General features: G+C 31.3%; 1 protein-coding gene across 4 annotated transcripts in view; it reads right to left on the reverse strand.

Annotated features, from left to right (window-relative positions):
* The window catches only part of Ergic2 (ERGIC and golgi 2), a 49,429-nt gene that overhangs the window by 3,191 nt on the left and 26,833 nt on the right, over positions 1-19,405 (reverse strand). For all 4 annotated transcript variants that reach the window (XM_046435426.2, XM_046435427.2, XM_046435424.2 and 1 more), the window contains 7 exons: positions 18,483-18,523; positions 15,076-15,177; positions 13,792-13,887; positions 9,160-9,215; positions 8,175-8,273; positions 5,261-5,358; positions 841-1,003 (listed from right to left, as the gene is read on the reverse strand). In XM_046435426.2, coding sequence (XP_046291382.1) covers positions 841-1,003; positions 5,261-5,358; positions 8,175-8,273; positions 9,160-9,215; positions 13,792-13,887; positions 15,076-15,177; positions 18,483-18,523 — 655 coding nt within the window. The remainder of the gene's footprint in view (positions 1-840; positions 1,004-5,260; positions 5,359-8,174; positions 8,274-9,159; positions 9,216-13,791; positions 13,888-15,075; positions 15,178-18,482; positions 18,524-19,405) is intronic.

Consider the following 19,405-nt stretch of genomic DNA (forward strand, 5'->3'; position numbering starts at 1 on the left):
GGATGATCACAAGGTTGAGGCCATCCTTAGTAACTTAGCAAGGTCCTAAACAGCTTAGCTGGACCCTGTCTCAAAATGAAAAATATAAAAAGGGGTGGGAATGTGGCTCAGTGGGTGAGCACCAAAGGTTCAATCCCAAGTATCAAAAAAAAAAAAAAAAAGATTTCAAGTATATAAACCATTCAACTCCATGTAATACAAATAGGAACTAAAGATGAAAAAGGAAGTGAACTTTTTCTCTACTTTACCTATTATGCTTAAATCTCAAATTTTCATCATTACAATTCTGCAAATGATCTTTAAAAGAATTTCAGAATTTGGGGCCAAAAATCAAAACATTATTGATTGAAAAAAATCCCACATACTACAAAGTTGAAAGTAGCATAAGATATGATTTTACACAGTATAAAGCTTAAATGAAAAGGAAATTCGAACTTAAGTGACTATTTCTATACATTTTTCTCATTTAACTCCATACTACACTTACAACTTATATCTTTCATTCTGATTTTCACAGATGAGAAAACAATTCCAGAAAAGGTAGGTGACTCATTCAAGGCTACCACCAAGAAAATGGGCTGATTTAATTCTAGTTCTGTCTTCTGTTAACCCCCAGGATATTTGTAGCTTACCAAATATCCCTTCAATTAGTGAATGCTGTGAAATTAGCTACTCTTAATGGTGAGTCAATATAATTTTAGAGGTTTGAAATTAACATTAAACAAAAAGTTCTTCAAATATTAAAACATAAGAATGTGTATACTGCCCCTTTTAAGGAGAAGTATCTTAAGTGTAATTAATAGACACTTTTTAGAAATTAAGACAGAAATGACTGTTAACCTGTTGTTGAAAAGATTCCTCCAACAATACCACAAAGTCTTACAAAAAACTGCCAGAATGGCATATGCTCCTCAGTAACTGTCACCATAAGAGAACTGAGATCATATTTCATAAATATCCCAGAGACTCCATGGCTACCTGCAGCATGGTTAATGATACGTTCCTAAAAAGAAGGGGAGGAAAAGGAGGAAGAGAGGAACAAAATTTGTTATCTGATTGTTAACATATATCGACAGTATTAAGTTGTACAACTCTACTATACAAGACATTCAAAATTCTTTATGAATTATCCTACCAGATTAAACTCTTCAGACATAGTTATTCAGTATTCTTTGTGTGGTTAGCTTCTGAAACTATCAAAAGAGCAAAATTATTCTTTCTTTTAGTTTTTCTTTTTTTTAATTTATTTTTATTTTTTTTTATTGGTTGTTCAAAACATTACAAAGCTCTTGACATATCATATTTCATACATTAGATTCAAGTGGGTTATGAACTCCCATTTTTACCCCAAATACAGATTGCAGAATCACATCGGTTACACATCCATTTTTACATAATGCTATATTAGTAACTGTTGTATTCTGCTACCTTTCCTATCCTCTACTATCCCCCTCCCCTCCCCTCCCATCTTCTCTCTCTACCCCATCTACTGTAATTCATTTCTTTCCTTGTTTTTTTCCCATTCCCCTCACAACCTCTTATATGTAATTTTGTGTAACAATGAGGGTCTCCTTCCTTTTCCATGCAATTTCCCTTTTTTCTCCCTTTCCCTCCTACCTCATGTCTCTGTTTAATGTTAAACTTTTCCTCCTGCTCTTCCTCCCTGCTCTGTTCTTAGTTGCTCTCATTATATCAAAGAAGACATTTGGCATTTGTTTTTTAGGGATTGGCTAGCTTCACTTAGCATAATCTGCTCTAATGCCATCCATTTCCCTGCAAATTCCATGATTTTGTCATTTTTTAGTGCAGAGTAATACAAAGAACTCAAAAAATTAAACAATAAGATAACAACCCAATCAACAAATGGGCCAAGGACCTGAACAGACACTTCTCAGAGGAGGTCATACAATCAATCAACAAGTACATGAAAAAATGCTCACCATCTCTAGCAGTCAGAGAAATGCAAATCAAAACCACCCTAAGATACCATCTCACTCCAGTAAGATTGGCAGCCATCATGAAGTCAAACAACAAGTGCTATGGAGGATGTGGGGAAAAGGGTACTCTTGTACATTGCTGGTGGGACTACAAATTGATGCGGCCAATTTGGAAAACAGTATGGAGATTCCTGGGAAAGCTGGGAATGGAACCACCATTTGACCCAGCTATTGCCCTTCTCGGACTATTCCCTGAAGACCTTAAAAGAGCGTACTACAGGGATACTATGTTCATAGCAGCACAATTCACAATAGCTAGACTGTGGAACCAACCCAGATGCCCTTCAATAGATGAATGGATAAAAAAAAATGTGGCATTTATACACAATGGTTAGTTTTTCTTTTTTTTTTTGCAGTATTGGGGATTGAACCTAGGGTGGAGGGTGGGGGTGTTTTACCATCAAACTATATCCCCAGCCCTGCGTTTTATCTTTTAAGACAGGGTCTTGCTAAAATGCTGAGGGTGGCCTCAAATTTGTGATCTGCCTGTCTTAACCTCTGGAGGTGCTGGGATTATGGGCATGTGCCACCAAACCTGGCTCATTCTTTCCTATTTTCTCAAATAGGTCAGCTTACATTTGAGTTTTATACTGAGTCCAAGAGCTTACAACTGAATAGCATGTTCCTCATTGACCAAAACAATAAGAACTAAGTTTATATTTTGATATAGTTTTGTAGTATTTACATGCTAGGAATTTAAAAAATAATCATATTTCTTTCCTGTCATTTTGAACTACACAACATGAAAAAAAGACAATGCACTAAGTTGAAAGATAATATTTGAACAACTGTTTCAGTTTTAAAAGGATTTAAACAAACAAACAAACAAACAAACAAAAAGGAATGCCACTAGAATCATAGATCTACCAGTGTAAACATTAAGGGAAAAAAAATCTATTTCATTCTATCCTGCTTATCCTTCAAAACTCAAGTTTGGAAACTAATAATTTTCTATTATGGCTCCAAACAACTATGCTACCATAGCGCGTTGTTATAACTTTTGTGCCAGATTCTGTTTTTAGTAAGTTTTAACTAAACTGTATGCTTTTAGGAATACAAGTGATATAATTATTTACCAAGGTAAATTCAAACATTTTTATGTGAAGCATTACAAAACCCTTTCCCCTATTATTAGCACAATAGAACCTTAAAAGCTACTGATCAAATTTTTAATAATGACTTTACCTTAAAGCTCTGAAATGCTCAATATCGTGTTGAAGTTACCACATATATGCATATGTTAGAGACTGCGATGTCCATGTAACAAAAGACTAATGATTTACTTTGGGTTCTAAGACCAAAGATCAGCCCTCTTTCCCTACCCCTCAATCCTGCACTTTACCAACTCATCACTTCTTTTCTCAAGTGAAACACAACTAATTTGGTCATCATACCAGTATTCACATCCCTCTAAATATTAAATGCTCTGAGATTCTAATATATACCTATTTTTTGGGTGAGGTACTAGGGATTGAACCCAGGGCACTCAACCACTGAGCATTTTCCACACTATTTTGTATTTTACGTAGACACAGGGTCTCACTGAGTTACGTGGTGCCTCGCTGTTGCTGAGGCTGGGTTTGAACTCACCATCCTCCTGTCTCAGCCTCTGGAGCTGCTGGGATCATAAGCAGGTACTACCATGCCCAGCTATATTTTTCTTTACTTTTTATTTGGATTTGTTATTTTTAAATATATTCTGGTATAATTTCATATCAGTATATAGAGATCTTTTTCATTCTTCCCTTTTGAAGATATGTGTTCTTCTATTATATAGATGTACAGCTTGGGTTGTTTCTAGTCTTTATTGTTATAAATAACAATACAATAAATAACCTTTACACTCAACACTTTTGTATTATTCTCACTGTATCTTGAGAAAGAATTACTAGGAAAGGGTTTGCTAGGTCAAATGATAAATGCATACATCATTGTGCAGATAGTGCCAAACTTCTTTTTACAGAGACTATGACACTTTACATTCCCATAGCAATACATGTGTCTGTTTTCTCCAAAGCTTTGTCGACCATGTATAGGGTCTTCCAGATGTTTGTTAATCTTACGGTGAAAAATATCTCCCTATCCTTACAGAAATGTGGAAAAGCACAATATATACTTATATACATTTTACCTAGTTTGTATATACACACAAAAATAAACAAATACACACAATGATATATACTTGGTTTTTCTCCCTGAGCCACTTGAAAAGTTAGACACAAAATTTCACCCCTAAAAAAACCCACCTAATTTCAGAACATGGAAAATTCTACAATTATTAAGAACCTGGTCATAATAAGTTACAAGTATACCAAAAGAAAACTACAAATGAAGAAAAGAAAATTTTAAAAAGCACTTATTTTTTGCCTTGCAATTCTTCTTAATGTTAGTATTTGAATGTTTACCATTCTTAACATTAAAAACAAGAAAATAAGGGCTGGAGATGTAGTTCAATGGTAAAAGTACTTGCTTATTAGCATGTGCAAGGCCCTGATTTTTATATTCAGCTCCACAAAAAACAAATAACAAAGTAGGTAAGAAATCTATTAAACTTTTCAGTTCTAAAACTCTGCTCCATCATTGTCAGTATTTATTTATAAAACCACACCATTCTGAGGTTCCACAACACTTTATCAGATAACTACAAAGCACTAACTTAAGAGGAGGCAAGCCCTCTAAATTTGCTCTCTGATCTATAAGAACCACATATGTTCCATGGTAGGAACATTTACTAAAAAATAAATAACAGAAGGCTGAGTTGGGGCTCAGTGGTAGAGTGCTTGCCTAGTACATATGAGGCACTGGGTTTGATCCTCAGACCACATAAAAATAAATAAATAAATAAAATAAAGATATTGTGTCCATCTACAACTAAAAGAAAATATTAAAAGTAAATAAACAGCAAAGACATCAGAAAATCTGCTGGCCAATTAAGAACAATATAGAGGAAAGAATATTATAAAATTAAACATGTTAAAAAGATTAAAGACATTATGAATAAGTGATGTCATCATAGTTTAATGATTCAAAGTTTTCATTGAACAGAAACATTTCAGATTTTTAAAAAATTCTGTTCTCACTCTAGAATATACTAATACTTCTGATAAATTTTAGGCTTAAAATAAAATGTTAATTCATTTCAAAATTCCTACAAATTTTAAAATGAGAAAAGGAACCAACTAAATTTGAACCTTGTACCTGGGGGGCTATAAAACACTAACAAAAAAATTAAAAAATAATTTTACCAATCAGAATCAACTTACCCTTTCTGTCACAGAAAACTGATGGGTATCTGCTGAAATTTTATATGTATGTAGTTTTGTTGGCACAACTGTAATAAAATATTGGAACATCTGGTTGTCTAAAATAAAAACAAATTTTTTTTTATCAATCCAATAGCAATAGAACCAGATATATCCTTCTTCTAGAAAATACATTTGACTTAAAATTTAATATTATACTTGACTTAATGTCTAATAAAATGAAAATATACTCATGGTTGCACTTTCTTTCTCTTGCTCTTTCTTTTTCTCTTACACATACACACACAATACACAAACATACAATGTTAAAAAATATGAACTAGTGATTTAGTTAGGTAGCCCTTATAATCATTATCATTCTCATATGAAACGTGGAAAAATAAAGGTAACATTTCTTTGTAGTACAGGAATATGAGTAAAATAAAATTACAATAGTATAATCATCATAATTTTCAGTTTCTCCTTTTATCTTAAGATACACTAACAAACTTCTAAATGACTACTGTGAAATTAAGAGGGTCATTTTTATGGCATGCCTAGGTTTAATACAAGCAAAAAATACCAAATAACAAAGTAGATAAGAAATCTATTAAACTTTTCAGTTCTAAAACTCTGCTCCATCATTGTCAGTAATTGGTAATACTTAGTAATTGGTAATACTGGTAATGAAGTAATCTTCATTCTCTAGGTATATTCTAAAAAATTAGGTGTGTCTGTAGATGAGCAATGAGGCCACATTATGTCCAAATGAAAATAGATGTACTTCACTCAGCATAGTAATTTTCTTCTGAAAACTATGTATAAATATAGTAATTTAAAATTAATTTTGAAGAACCAGATGAATAGCTTCTTTAAAATAAAAATCCTAATCCTGTGGGCTGGGGATATAGCTCGGCTGATAGAGTGCTTGCCTCATATGCACAAGGCCGTGAGTTCATTCCCCAGCACACTGCCCCCGCCCCCCCCCCGCCCCCCAATCCTTGGCCATTTCCCCAGAGACTCTAATTTAAATGGATAAGATGCCCAGGAATATGCACTTTTCACAAAGACCTCAATAATTGTGATAGAGAGCAGCCCAAGAATACTTTAAGAAAAACTAAATATTTACTTAACTGGTCATATTGTAGTAAAAAATAAAGAGTTAAATTACTATGTAACAGGAACCCTCAACAAATCTTTCTATAAGGCAAAGTTAGTGGGAATGTAACCTGAGTTTTAATCAGTGTTTTGCCAATTACTGGCTTTACAGTTTCAGAAAAGTCAATTAACCACAATTTCTAATTTTCAAGAAGGGTATGACACAAACTGGACAGAGCATATCCTACTTAAAATGGACATCTATTCATCCCCATGTAATACCAGAAGCACTATTTTAAAAAAGAATCCAAGAATCGGTATCTATATATGTGATCTTTAGAAAATCAAATGTAGTAATAAATTAAACATTTTAAAATACTACAAACAAAATAAACCCACAAGGCAAATATGAGTCATGGAAGACAGTATGGTTTGTGTACAGTTCTTCCTCCCTGCCTTTGCCCAAGTTCACCAAGAACAGAATGTACTTCCCTTCACTGATTTGGAGCAATTTAGGCATGTTTCATGGAAGCTTGATAAGCCTGAATTCTGTAAAATTAAGTTTATAAAATGAGGCATATCTCATAAAGAATTTTGTAAGTTTTGGCACACAGAATTAAATGAAAACACAATACGCTTAAAGACCAACAAAGTCTGTGAGTGTGCATTAAAAGAAAATACATGTTTAAGCTAAAAATTTAAAAACTTATGGATTCACAACTTTTATAAACTGGATGTAGGCTGAGAGGTGTTTAGCTACTAAGAAAGGGATATCCTCCGTGCCCTCTTTAGATATGGCCAAAAAAGATATGGGAAAGTAGGAATACTTTTCAGAGGACAAAGCAAAGAGGAATGAAGAAAGCATGGGGGATTAGGGGAACCTGCCTAGAAGCAGAATAGGACAAAATCAACGCACATCTCCATTCCTAGAGCAGGGAAATGTCACCTTTGTCCAGTTCAATTAGAAAACTGCTATAGACCACTGACTCATATGTGTCACTCCTTCCTCGTTTGTTTTGAATGGGAATATTTAGTGCAATTATAACACTATCTGTGCTCCAAAAGTGTAAGGTAGGTCCTTAAAAGGTACAGTTGATGAGCTATATCCCAACCTTTATTTTTCACTATGACCAGATAAGTAAAGAAAAGGCAATCAAACATTTTCAGAAAAACATGGAAAATAAACTAATATTTTTATTGAAATTCAATGTTTAAAAAAACACTGAAAGAAGTTATCTGTCCTACAATGTAGTACTTTCGACTATATTAATAAGTGACTAACACCAAAATTTTCTTTTGTTCTTCTTTTTGTTGGTGAATACAGAAAAATGCACTTATGCCCAATTAACATATCAACCTTTCCTATATTTTGACTGTTAAAATTGTCTTTCCCCTGCCTACTCATAACTCTATAATTTCTTTATTCTGTTCTATGACATTATTTGTTTTGCAATTCAGGGAATAGAACCCAGGGTCTCATGTATGCTAAGCAAATGCTCTACCAGTGAGCTATACCCCAGACTTTTTTTTTTAATCTGAAAAGGGTCTTGCTAAACTGCACAGGTTGGTCTCCAACTTGCCATCCTCCTGCCTCAGCCTCCCAAGTAGTTAAGATTACAGGTGTGTGCCACCAAGCCTGGCTCTGTACTATCACTTATTTTTTAGCACTCAAATTTTGTGCAATTCTAGGACAAATTCTCTCTACATAAATAATCCATCAGCCATTTAAAGATTATCTTTACTAGGGGGTAAAAGGATAATTAAAAACATAGTAATAGTAAGGTTATAAAAGCCATTTCCTACATGTAAATTACAAGAATAATTAATAAATACTTACGATCTATAGTAATTTTTTCAGTTCCATCTAAAGGATTAATAATTCCTGGAATAAGTTCTCCAAAAGACAAATGATCTATTCTGTGAGAAAAGTTGTAAGCTAAGAGACAAAAAAAAAAAAAAAAAAGACAAAACAAAAACTAAGTAGAGAAGTTATATCATTCAAAAATACATGTTACAGATTGGTTTACATTTTTATCTATTCTCAAATGAAAATATCTAAATTTTACAAATATAATAATACATTATTTAAAACAACATTAAGTTGAGAAAATGCATCAGGATTAAATGTGTAAAAGTAAATTCTGATAAAAAACTATCTTAAGTTTTATAATTTACCTGCAAATTAAATTCTAAGAAACAGTATTACATTTAATCCTGAGAGCAAAAAAAATTTACATCTTTCTTGATCCAATAAATTATACAGTTACAAGATTCTGTTTTTACATGAATTGGGATGATGTTCGTCTGGCTAAATGATGAAGCTGATCGTATATATTTTTCACATACATCATTGCTGTAACTAAACTTATATTTTTATAGAATTTATTTTGTTGTCTATAGCTGACTTTAAAAGTAACTCTTCTCACAATCATTATATCAAACTAACTTTATACATACACATGAATATGGCCACATTTAGATACAAAAATTGAACTAAACTTCAAATATATTCTCTTGTCTATAAAAATTAGTGGAACTGCATACAAAGTGATACAAAGTACATCTAGGCCTTCATCCCCAACCTTAGAAGTATCTGAGCTATTAGCAAACTGAAGTAAAAGCAGATTAAAGACAAAAAATGGATTAGAGTAAAAAAATTCAATAATTAATTTTCTCCTCTGGAGAACATCTGTTTTTAAAAAGCTTACTTCCAAAACCCTACTTTGCACCTGCAATAAAACAAACAAAAACATACACCAAATAAAAACTCCACTTTTTTCTTCAAAGACATCTACACTGAAAAAATTTCAGAAACTACTTACAGTCATGGTTGACAAGTGCTGCTAAATGTGCATGACCTCGAGGATGTGGAATTGCCCTGAAAGGAAGGAAAAAAAATTAAAGTAATAACACTTAAAAAAATATAACTAATTAAGGGGCTGGGGTAACAGCGCATTGGTGTAGCACTTGCCTAGCATGTGTGAGGCACTGGGTTCAGTCCTCAACACCACATAAAAATAAATAAATAAAATAAAGGTACCGTGTCCATCTACAACTAAAAAAACAATTAAAAAAAAAAATATATATATATATACACACATAAAACTAACTAAAACTAGAAAGTGGATCTTTCCCAAGTTACATAATTGTTTGTAGTACAAATAGAAGAATGTATGTGGCTTATGATTAAGAAGACAAGTCTTATCACCTTGGCAGTATAAGGAACTGGGGTTGGCAGACATTTTTCCGTAAAGAAACAGGTAATAAATATTTTAGGCTCTGTGGGCCAAGATACAATATCAAAGCTATTACATAGAATATAAATTCTCATACACTTTTATTGCTGAAACTCAAAATAATAATAACTTAGTACTACTTTTTGTAATGTAAGTGTTTAACAGGGAAGCTACTTTTTCCTTAGTGTTCCTATTTTCAAAACTGATTACAAGTGTTTATCTGTTAATGATGATCTATAATGAAATCTTACATATTTCAAATTTGAAAATATAAATCCATGACTTGTTTGAATTGGGCATATTCATTACTTGGAAGGTATTTCAGCAATACTTATTAGATTCTGGGTATTTGCTTTTAAGCATGTCATTCATTACATAACAGCTTAATAATTTAAGGCAGAATTTACTCAACTGTATAGTTACACGGATTTTTAAAACACAGAAATTTCCTTTGCACTTAAAAGTGTTTGAAAACACTTTTGGAAGTAAAATTTGAGATAAGAAAATATATCCAAGTAGAAGAATGGAAATCTAATTCTTATTTAAACTTTTAACAACACAACCTGTGAAAGCATTAAGAACAAAGGAAATTACTCAAAAATCACTTAATAGTATTTGTATCAAAATAACCTTTACCACAATATAAGCTTCATATATAAACTCTGTTTTTGCCTTACGACTTTAGGTTAAATTCATCAAGTAACCTTACTGAGCACACACAAAACTAAATTTCCAAAGCTACTCTGTTTGGTAATAGTGGTAGATGGTATTTTCTCACTAAAAAAATTTCCATCTTTGGTAGTGAGCTTAAGAAAAAAAAAAGAGCAATAAAATTTTACCTCTGCTAAGCCATCAAATTCCTGTGTAGTAGGGCAAGTTGTTAGAATATTCAGCTTTTATTTTTAACAAAAATTCATGGAAATTACAATATTTAAGTCCATGAAATTTAACTACCAGTTAAAAATACATGATAAATTTAAATATTTTCTGTAAAATACTGATGAAAAATGGATAACTATAGGCTTTTAAAAAAGTTGGTATTTTTGGGCTGGGATTGTGGCTAAGCAGTAGAGCACTCGCCTAGTACAGGCGGGATCCGGGTTTGATTCTCAGCACCACATAAAAATAAAGGCATTGTGTGGTGTCCATCTACAAGAAAGATTCATTCCCTCTCTCTCTCTCTCAAAAAAAAAGTCTGTATTTTCACAATTTGAAAATTTACTCAAGCAAATCTTTTCCTGCTATTACATTATTTTTACATCATCAGTTGTAACACCTCTTAGCAGATTTCACTTTATGTTGTACTGAATTTGTGCTTTCTTGATTCCTTTAAAAATATTCTTCCCTAAGTTATTCCACATAGACTAATCAAAGATTCTAATTTTTAATTGTTTTAAACTCAACATTGACTACTCAAATAAAAAAACAAACTGGTAACTCCTACCTACTCATCAATCGTTTAGTAAAACCACTCAAAATCATTTGCAAAATCACTTGCCTTTTTTTTTAATTGACTATTAGCTACTGCTATTAAGGTCCAACTGCACTTTCCTTGCTGAAGGCTAATTACCTAAAGCAAATTTATTTTCTCTGAATATACTGTTTCAGCTGCATTAAATTATCAGTACATAGCTTTCCTTCCTTGGCTAACTGATGAGACACTCAGAAACTTACTTTAATTGCAACCTCACTTTCATATTTTATTTTTATGAAGAATTTCTAGATATTCTATTTTCTAATTTTTCTGACCATGTGTTTCTATGAGTTAGGTTAACATCCAATAAAATTAAAATTTTGTGCAACAAAGCAACTCCCTATGCACTGAAATAACTAATAGTTTAGTCTGGTAAAGTGCCGTGTGTTCAGGGTAATGTATATTACCTCAGATTCACTATTAAAACAAAGTATTGTTGTAGGCTATTCGTATCCCCACAAAGCATATCATTCTAACAGTATTCCTACTAAAATTCTAAACAAATTTTTAGACAGGAAAATTTCTGAATAATCACATTATAGCATCATATCTGACTTCAATGGTCTCTCTCTCACAGTCTCACAAACCAGTATTTTATTCTGAGAGGAATAGAGAACAATTTTAAATTATGCCTCTTTTTTATTTCCTTTTTTAAATTTTTGTTAAGACACACTTAAAAATTTATGAAGTAATAGCATAAATATACATCTCCCTTTAAAAAATTAAAAGGTAAAAATCAAATTAAAGGACTGGGGTTGTGGCTTAGTGCTAGAGCACTCGCCAAGCACGTGCAAGGCACTGGGTTCGATCTTCAGCACCATGTGAAAATAAAGGTATTGTGTCCAACTACAATAAATAAATAAATAGATAGACAGACAGATAGATAGATAAATAAAATTAAATCATTCCTAGTACATGATAGCAGTTCTCTGACCCTTGTTAAAGCTCTTCTTAGGGAAGTTAGATAACTAACAATTTACCTATTTCTTTCCTGGACACTGTAATTTCTACCCCATCAGACAGGAAATCTAGCCCAAATGATCTTTCAGTGGAGAAAAAGCTATTCTGAAAATTGGTAGGGGTTGGGGAGATGCATTTCTGATTGTGACAATTATTGGGAAGGGGTTGCTACTGGCATTTGTGGACAACAGCCAGAAAAACAAGACAAACTGCAAAGAAAATCAATTAAAAAAAAAATTTGTTCTACATCTTACCTAATTTTAAAGTGCTTTAAGAGACATTCACATACATGAAAAACCTATATATAATTACCTTAGACTAGAACCTAATTCCATTTAGTTTCACAAAGTACTTGCGAGAATTTCAATATACACTAAATTTCCCAAGAAACTAGTGAATATTATACTATTTTGTTCACAACATTAAAGAGAGTTGTTCATTATTCCAGAACATCTCATCAACAAAAATGCTAATACACCTTTCACAATCTGTTAGTGTAAGTTGCAAACATCTGCCTGCTTCCTTATACTTTCTAGTATATTCATTTGCATGCTGAAATACATATTATAAATTATGTTATATTATACATAATATAAATCTCTTATATTACAATTAGAAATGGCATATAATAAATATTATGTTATACATAATATAAATCTCTCTTATATTACAATTAGAAATGGCACTATGTTTGAGAGATAATACACAATTTTCAAAATGATCAGTTCTGTACTTGACAAATCTAAGACCAAAAAGTTAGGAATGTGTTCACATAAAGACACCACTGAGTTGATAAGATACAAACCAAATGCTTTTCCATGGGGCCTCTCTCATTGAAAATATACGTTATCATCATGAGAGTGTAAGTTTTCATATTGGACTAGGATATATGCAAAGGTGTAATAAAATCTTCTAAGTTTCTTGATATTAATAAGTTCTAAGGTTCTGAATAACAGATTGGGAATGGGTAGAATGGGTTCCGGCCATAGCAAACAAATAACAAAATCTGAGGGAGGAAATTTATTTATTCATTCAGAAATTATGTAAAATTTATTATTCTACAACTTCTATGCTAAATGCAGTTCATAAGAGGTGTGATCTGATATTTTTCCTTAAGTTTTGCCTAATTTAACTTTATTCCAGAATATTGCTGGCTTCTAACTATATCAAAATATTTGTCAAGAATTAGTCAAGGACTATGGGGTTGGGGTTGTGGCTCAGCAGTAGAGCACTTGCCTAGCACATGCTAGGCCCTGGGTTTGAGCCTCAGCACCAAATAAAAATAAATAAATAAAATAAAGGTATTGTGTCCAACTAAAACTAATATATATATATATATATATATATATATATATATATATAAAAGAAAAGAATTAGTCAAGGACTAAATTTTGGTGAGGGATACTACAGGGTTTTAAACAAAATGAAAGCCTTAACAACATGACCAAATTAATGAAATGTCTAAATATGAGTTCTCTGGGTACTAAAATTTAGCAAGCAGAAAGTTTTAATTCGTATTTACCAATAGTTCATTTATTCTACTATATAAAATATGACATGACTTTTACTTTTGTCCTGAGGTAGTTTTTAAAGTTAGTATATTCTTCTATGTCCTGAAAATAAAGCCCTGCAAAACAATCTCAAGACATTAAAAATAGACACACAACATTTTAAGCAGTCCTTTACTAGCTAGCTATATATTATCTTATTAGGGGAAAAAAAATTTACTTTTAACCAAGCTCCAACCTTGTCTAAAGTATTTTTGGTAAATGAAAAGAACATACTTGCCCACAGTTATGTGAAAATTCCCTGCTACTTTATTAACATATAGATGACCACGAATTCTGCATGCATCTGGAGACTGTGATGAATCATCTTCCCTATTAAAATAAGATATATTAAGATTACTTAAAATACATTTGCTAATCATTCTGTGGTGAGAAAATTACATATAGAAGGAATAAAAGTCCAAAAAGATAAATTTCTAGATAATACCCTAAATGTCAAAAATAGAATAGCAGTTTCCTAAAGTCTCCAAAGTTAAAACAATACATCTACAAAATAGAAAAAAATATATATAATTATTACATGTCTACTGTTTACAAAAACCTGAAATTACATGTTTTTTTTAAATCTAACCAGAGGACTAAATTCAATGACAGAAGATTAAAACAAAAGAAACAGTCCAACCAAAGATATACTTTCTTCATCTATTTCTGGCACTGAGGGAGAAAGGGGACGACAGGAATAAAACCAAGGTAAGGAAAGGGAATCCTTTCTAACTTTGAATAGACAATAACAATTTCTTCCTAAAAAACCTCTGAATATTTTTAAAGTATCCTTTTCATGATCATAACTTTTCTTAATATCAGCTATTCTAACCTTTAAAAGAAAAATAAGAGAAGTAAACAAAGTTCCTAACCAAAATTTATGCATCCTCATAATAGTAATTGCAATTAATTTGTTCATAAAACCTAATTTTAAAATATACATACATAATACATATATGTATGTATGTGTGTGTGTGTGTGTGTGTATATATATATATATATATATATATATATATATATAAAATAATTTGGTGGGGGGGAGGTACTAGGGATTGAACCTAGGGCTGTTTAACCACTGAGCCACATCCCCAGCCTTTTTATTTTTTATTTCAGATAGGATCTCACTAAATTGCTGAGACTGTCTTCGACTTCTCATCACTCTCCTGCGTCGCTGGGATTACAGGTGTGTGCCACTGTGCCTGACCCTAATACAATTTTATATGAAGGTATAACATGAAGTAAATAAATAAAAGTGAAATAATATATTGTAATAGTCCTAATCAAAATTACAGGCTGCATACATAATAAAAACTAATATTTAACAGTGTATCTTTAATAATTAATAATTCATGAAAGAATTATTAATGGTTCATAATGATAATCAGTAATAAAAATTTTCTGAGTAAAAATTATTCCATTCTGAGAAAAAACATAAGATTTAGAAAACTAAACCAATAGTAAAACTGTCAAATTCACAGTAAGTATAGGAAATTTGCAGATTTAAAATGCACATCTCACCTTGGTGGAAGTGCTGTTGATGCACTTTTAAAAGCACTTTTAAATATCACATCTTGAAGTGAATGCTCTTCTTGCAGCCTACTCTGAATTAGCTGCAGCATCCTAAATTAAACACAAATAATAATTTAGAAATATAGTAAGGTAAACAAAGATAGTCAATAGTTATTCAAAAATAGCAATGGTTAGCTGACTTAGCTAAACCACATATATTTATTATACAAGATTTTATTCCAAAATAAAGTATATAAAGTTTCCTCTATTTACTTCTTTGGAACCAAGAAAAATGAGGTGAGGTAGTTAGAGGTCTAATAGCTAGTACTAAGAAATCCATCTGATTTCATCAATAATGAACATGCAGTCAGGGTTACCAAAAAAGTTCTACTTACCTGAATATCTAAATTCATCTTTCATACATATGTCCACAATTACAAAATTTTAACTTTTTGTCAGGCATTGAATTAAGTGTCACAGATACAAAAAACAAGACAAATAAGGGCATACAATAGACTTGATGGAATTGGAAATGATAGATTACTAGGATATAAACCCACATCACCAGCATCTACTTTTCATTTCAATCTAAATGATGAGACCATTTAAATATTACCTGGTGTCCTTCCCAAGACAGTTAAACTTTATTCTATGACAAGATCATTCTAAATAAAATATATTTCTTCCTACACAATTTTAAAAGTAATATCAACATATAAGCATAGGATTATAGAAAGCAAAGCACACATTTGATAAAAAACACTTAGGTTTTAATCTCCTTTAACATCTTTAAATAACTAACATCCCAAGTCATTTGTAGTAAAGTTCAAACTTAGCAAGTATAAAAATTAAATATGGTGGGGGAAAAAGGGATTAAGTAAAATGGAATTTTTAGGGCAGTGGAAGTTTTCCTTCTACAATGTGTTTTATTATACATTTGTCAACTTACAGAATGTACAATATCAAGAGTGAACCCTAATGTATACTTAAAACTACGCTAAAAGATAAAAGTCTGTTCATACACACACACACACACACACGCATCACTGAACTTGAATAAGGTATGTATAAACATAGGCACTTAAAAATGTAAATGTAGATCTGATAATAATTCACACTCCACCAAATGATAAAATAAGCATTTTCTTGAAATGAAAGTGAGTGATAAAATATGTATGTACCACCCATCTAAATACTGGTATAACAGGGCTACTTAAAATAATTCATATTTACACTATAAATTTAGTTTAGAATAAATCTTAAATCAGGAGACTCTCATCACTATATAAAATATATGTATGAAGAAGTGAATTTGCTGTCAAAATACCTTATATATAATCAAAAATATGATAAATTATGATATTAATGGTGTATTAAGAATTGTAATGAAAAATAAATAAATAAATAGATAGATTTTTTTTTAAAAAAAATATTAAATCAGACTTTAAAAAGTAGAAATTCAGAAAGACTATGTCCAGGGTTTGATTTTTTTTTTTTTTTTTTACAAAAGAGAATAATTGAGATCGTAAATATTTTAGGATCTTTGCCACCTGCACCTCAGATAGAACATTAATCTGAAAGATATACAAAGAACTCAAAAACCTTAATACTATAAAAACAACTAATCTAATAATTAGAGAAGAACTGAACAGATACTTCACAGAAGAAATATGATTGTTCAACAAATATATGAAAAATGCTCAAGATCTCCAGCAATTAGAGAAATTCAGATTAAAACTACACTGAAATTTCATCTCACTCCAGTCAGAATGGCAATTATCAAGAATACAAATAACAATAAATGTTGGTGAGGATGTGGGGGAAAAGGTAGTGGGACTGCAAATTGGTGCAACCATTATAGAAAGCAGCATGGAGATTTCTCAGAAAACTTGGAATGGAATCACCATTTCACCCAGTTATCCCACTCCTCAGCATATAACCAAAGGACTTAAAATCAGCATAATATAGAGAGTTGGCACATCAATGTTTATAGCAGCCCAATTCACAACAGCTAAGCTATAGAACTAACCTAAGTGTCCTTCAACAGATGAATGGACAAATAAAATGTGGTACATAAGGGTAAAAAACAAGTTCATATGTACATTATTCTGGAAGACATAAGTTCTTGGAAATCTCTAGGCCATTCAAGAGTAAGTAAAGATCTGTATACGGGGTAAAAATGGGATTTCATAACCCACTTGAATCAAATGTATGAAATATGTCAAGAGCTTTGTAATGTTTTGAACAACCAATAATAATAAAAAAGAGTAAAGAATATATGTTGAGAAGCAAAGCATGATCATCTAAAAAGCTTCAAAAAAAAATCCCATTTTCAGATACATACATTTAAAGACTTAATATCTTTGGATCCAAGCCCAGCAGAAATCGACAGCTTCACATTTTTGTGGATCTACATCAACTTTTGATGCTAGGCAGTGACCAAAGACAGTGATGACAATAAAGTGTGTGTTCAAGTAAATTTTGCCTGGATTATACCAATCAATAAAGCCTATGTTCTACATAGAAAAGTATGTAGAAAACCATGAATAAAAAACTCTATCATCTTTATAAAAACAATCTCTTCTTCCACTTATTACTAATCTTAATAAATAAATAAAACTCCAGGTGAAAGGAGTCATCTCATTTTAATATTCCTGGATAAAAGTGAAATATTTCATTTCTGGATAGCTTTTCACTAAGAACACCAGAAACCTTAACACATCTAATAGTTACTGCTTTTGTTCAACCACATTCAATTTCAATTTTCATATTAAAATTCCCCCAAATGGTGAAATAAGAAAGTAAAAAAGAAATACCCTTGAAACATACATTGGGAGACAAAAAAAAAAAAAAAAAACGGCTTAAAAAACTTCCTTTGCAGTAATCTTAAACTATGTAACACCTTTTTAAGGAAAAAAAAAAAAAAAAACCCAACCAAGTAAAATAGGCATAAACCATAACCAAGTAGTTTCATAAAAAAGAAATACTAGGCAGAAAAAAAATCACAAAGATATTCAATTGATTCATAAAAAAATGTTAATTAAAACCAATACAATACCAATTTTGATCCATTAAACTGGCAAACATTTTTTAAAAAGTCTATTACCCATTTTCGATGACATTATACAGAAATAAATATTCTCATATAACTTTGAAGTATAAGCAAAATATTTTGTGAGGATATGCCCCACCACCTATGAAAATGTTCAATAAAATATCTAGGAATTTTCCACACACAAACTAACACAAGTACATAAAGAATTAGGTTCACAGATGTTTAGTGAATATAATTTTTAATATTAAAATTCTGGAAGCAATTATATAGTAAATCCTGATAAAAATGCATACAGAGCACTCTACAATACCAAAACATGATATAGATTTCTATGAATAATAATACTTTGCTCACTTATTACCTCTGCCACTCTTTCTGCTGTGGTGAAAGATCAAATATTACCTGAAATAAAAGAAAACATAATTACTGGCACTGCCAAATATTCTTGGCTTTTCTAGCACAATTTTTAAAAATTCTCTGAGTAAGAAACATAAATTTAGAGTGTTACTAAAAACAGGTATTCATGATTTATATTTAATCTTCTATAAGTCAAATTATAAAATTTTAATGTAATTCTATTCAAAAATAGAATAAAATTTACTAATCACAAATAGGTTCCTGTTAAAGTTATCTGTTTTTACTGACAGATATAAATAGTCAATCTATAAGGATATAAAATGGTATTTTAGAACTTAAATCATTTAAATCACGGCAGGATGAAACTAACAACTACGGTGGTAAGTGGGAAGGCATATAGCTTAAGTGTAAAATTCGAGGATTCAAAGCCCATATTCTTGCTAGGAGGCAATAAGAATTCTATCCTCAGCCAAATCTGCATTTGCAGGCCAAATAGCTTCCTCCATGACTGGAACAGAAATTCATGCTAGTCTGTAAATCAACCCCTATATTTTTGCCAAAAAAAGAAATCTCAAGTCCCTCTACAAAATAATAGACAAAAATAAAAAAGACAAAAAGACAAAAAAAAAAAAAAAAAACAAGAATGGTAAAAATTAAAAGCAATGAAACATTATTAAAATTGAAAAACTAGCCAGCCTGGTGGCTAATGCCTATAATCTCAGAGGCTCAGGAGACTAAGGCAGGAGGATTGTGAGTTCAAAGCCAGTCTCAGCAAAAGCAAGGCACTAAGTAACTCAGTGAGACCCCATCTCTAAATAAAAATATAAATTAGGGCTGGGGATGTGGCTCAGTGGTTGAGGGACCCTGAGTTCAATCCCCAGTATGAAAAAAAAAATTTTTTTTTAAAAACTGTTCTTAAAATAGTAT

This window comes from Marmota monax, unplaced genomic scaffold (assembly GCF_021218885.2).
Source record: "Marmota monax isolate L192 unplaced genomic scaffold, Marmota_monax_Labrador192_F-V1.1 WCK01_AAM20220418_F8-fsc00012, whole genome shotgun sequence".
In the NCBI taxonomy this organism is placed as follows: domain Eukaryota; kingdom Metazoa; phylum Chordata; class Mammalia; order Rodentia; family Sciuridae; genus Marmota; species Marmota monax.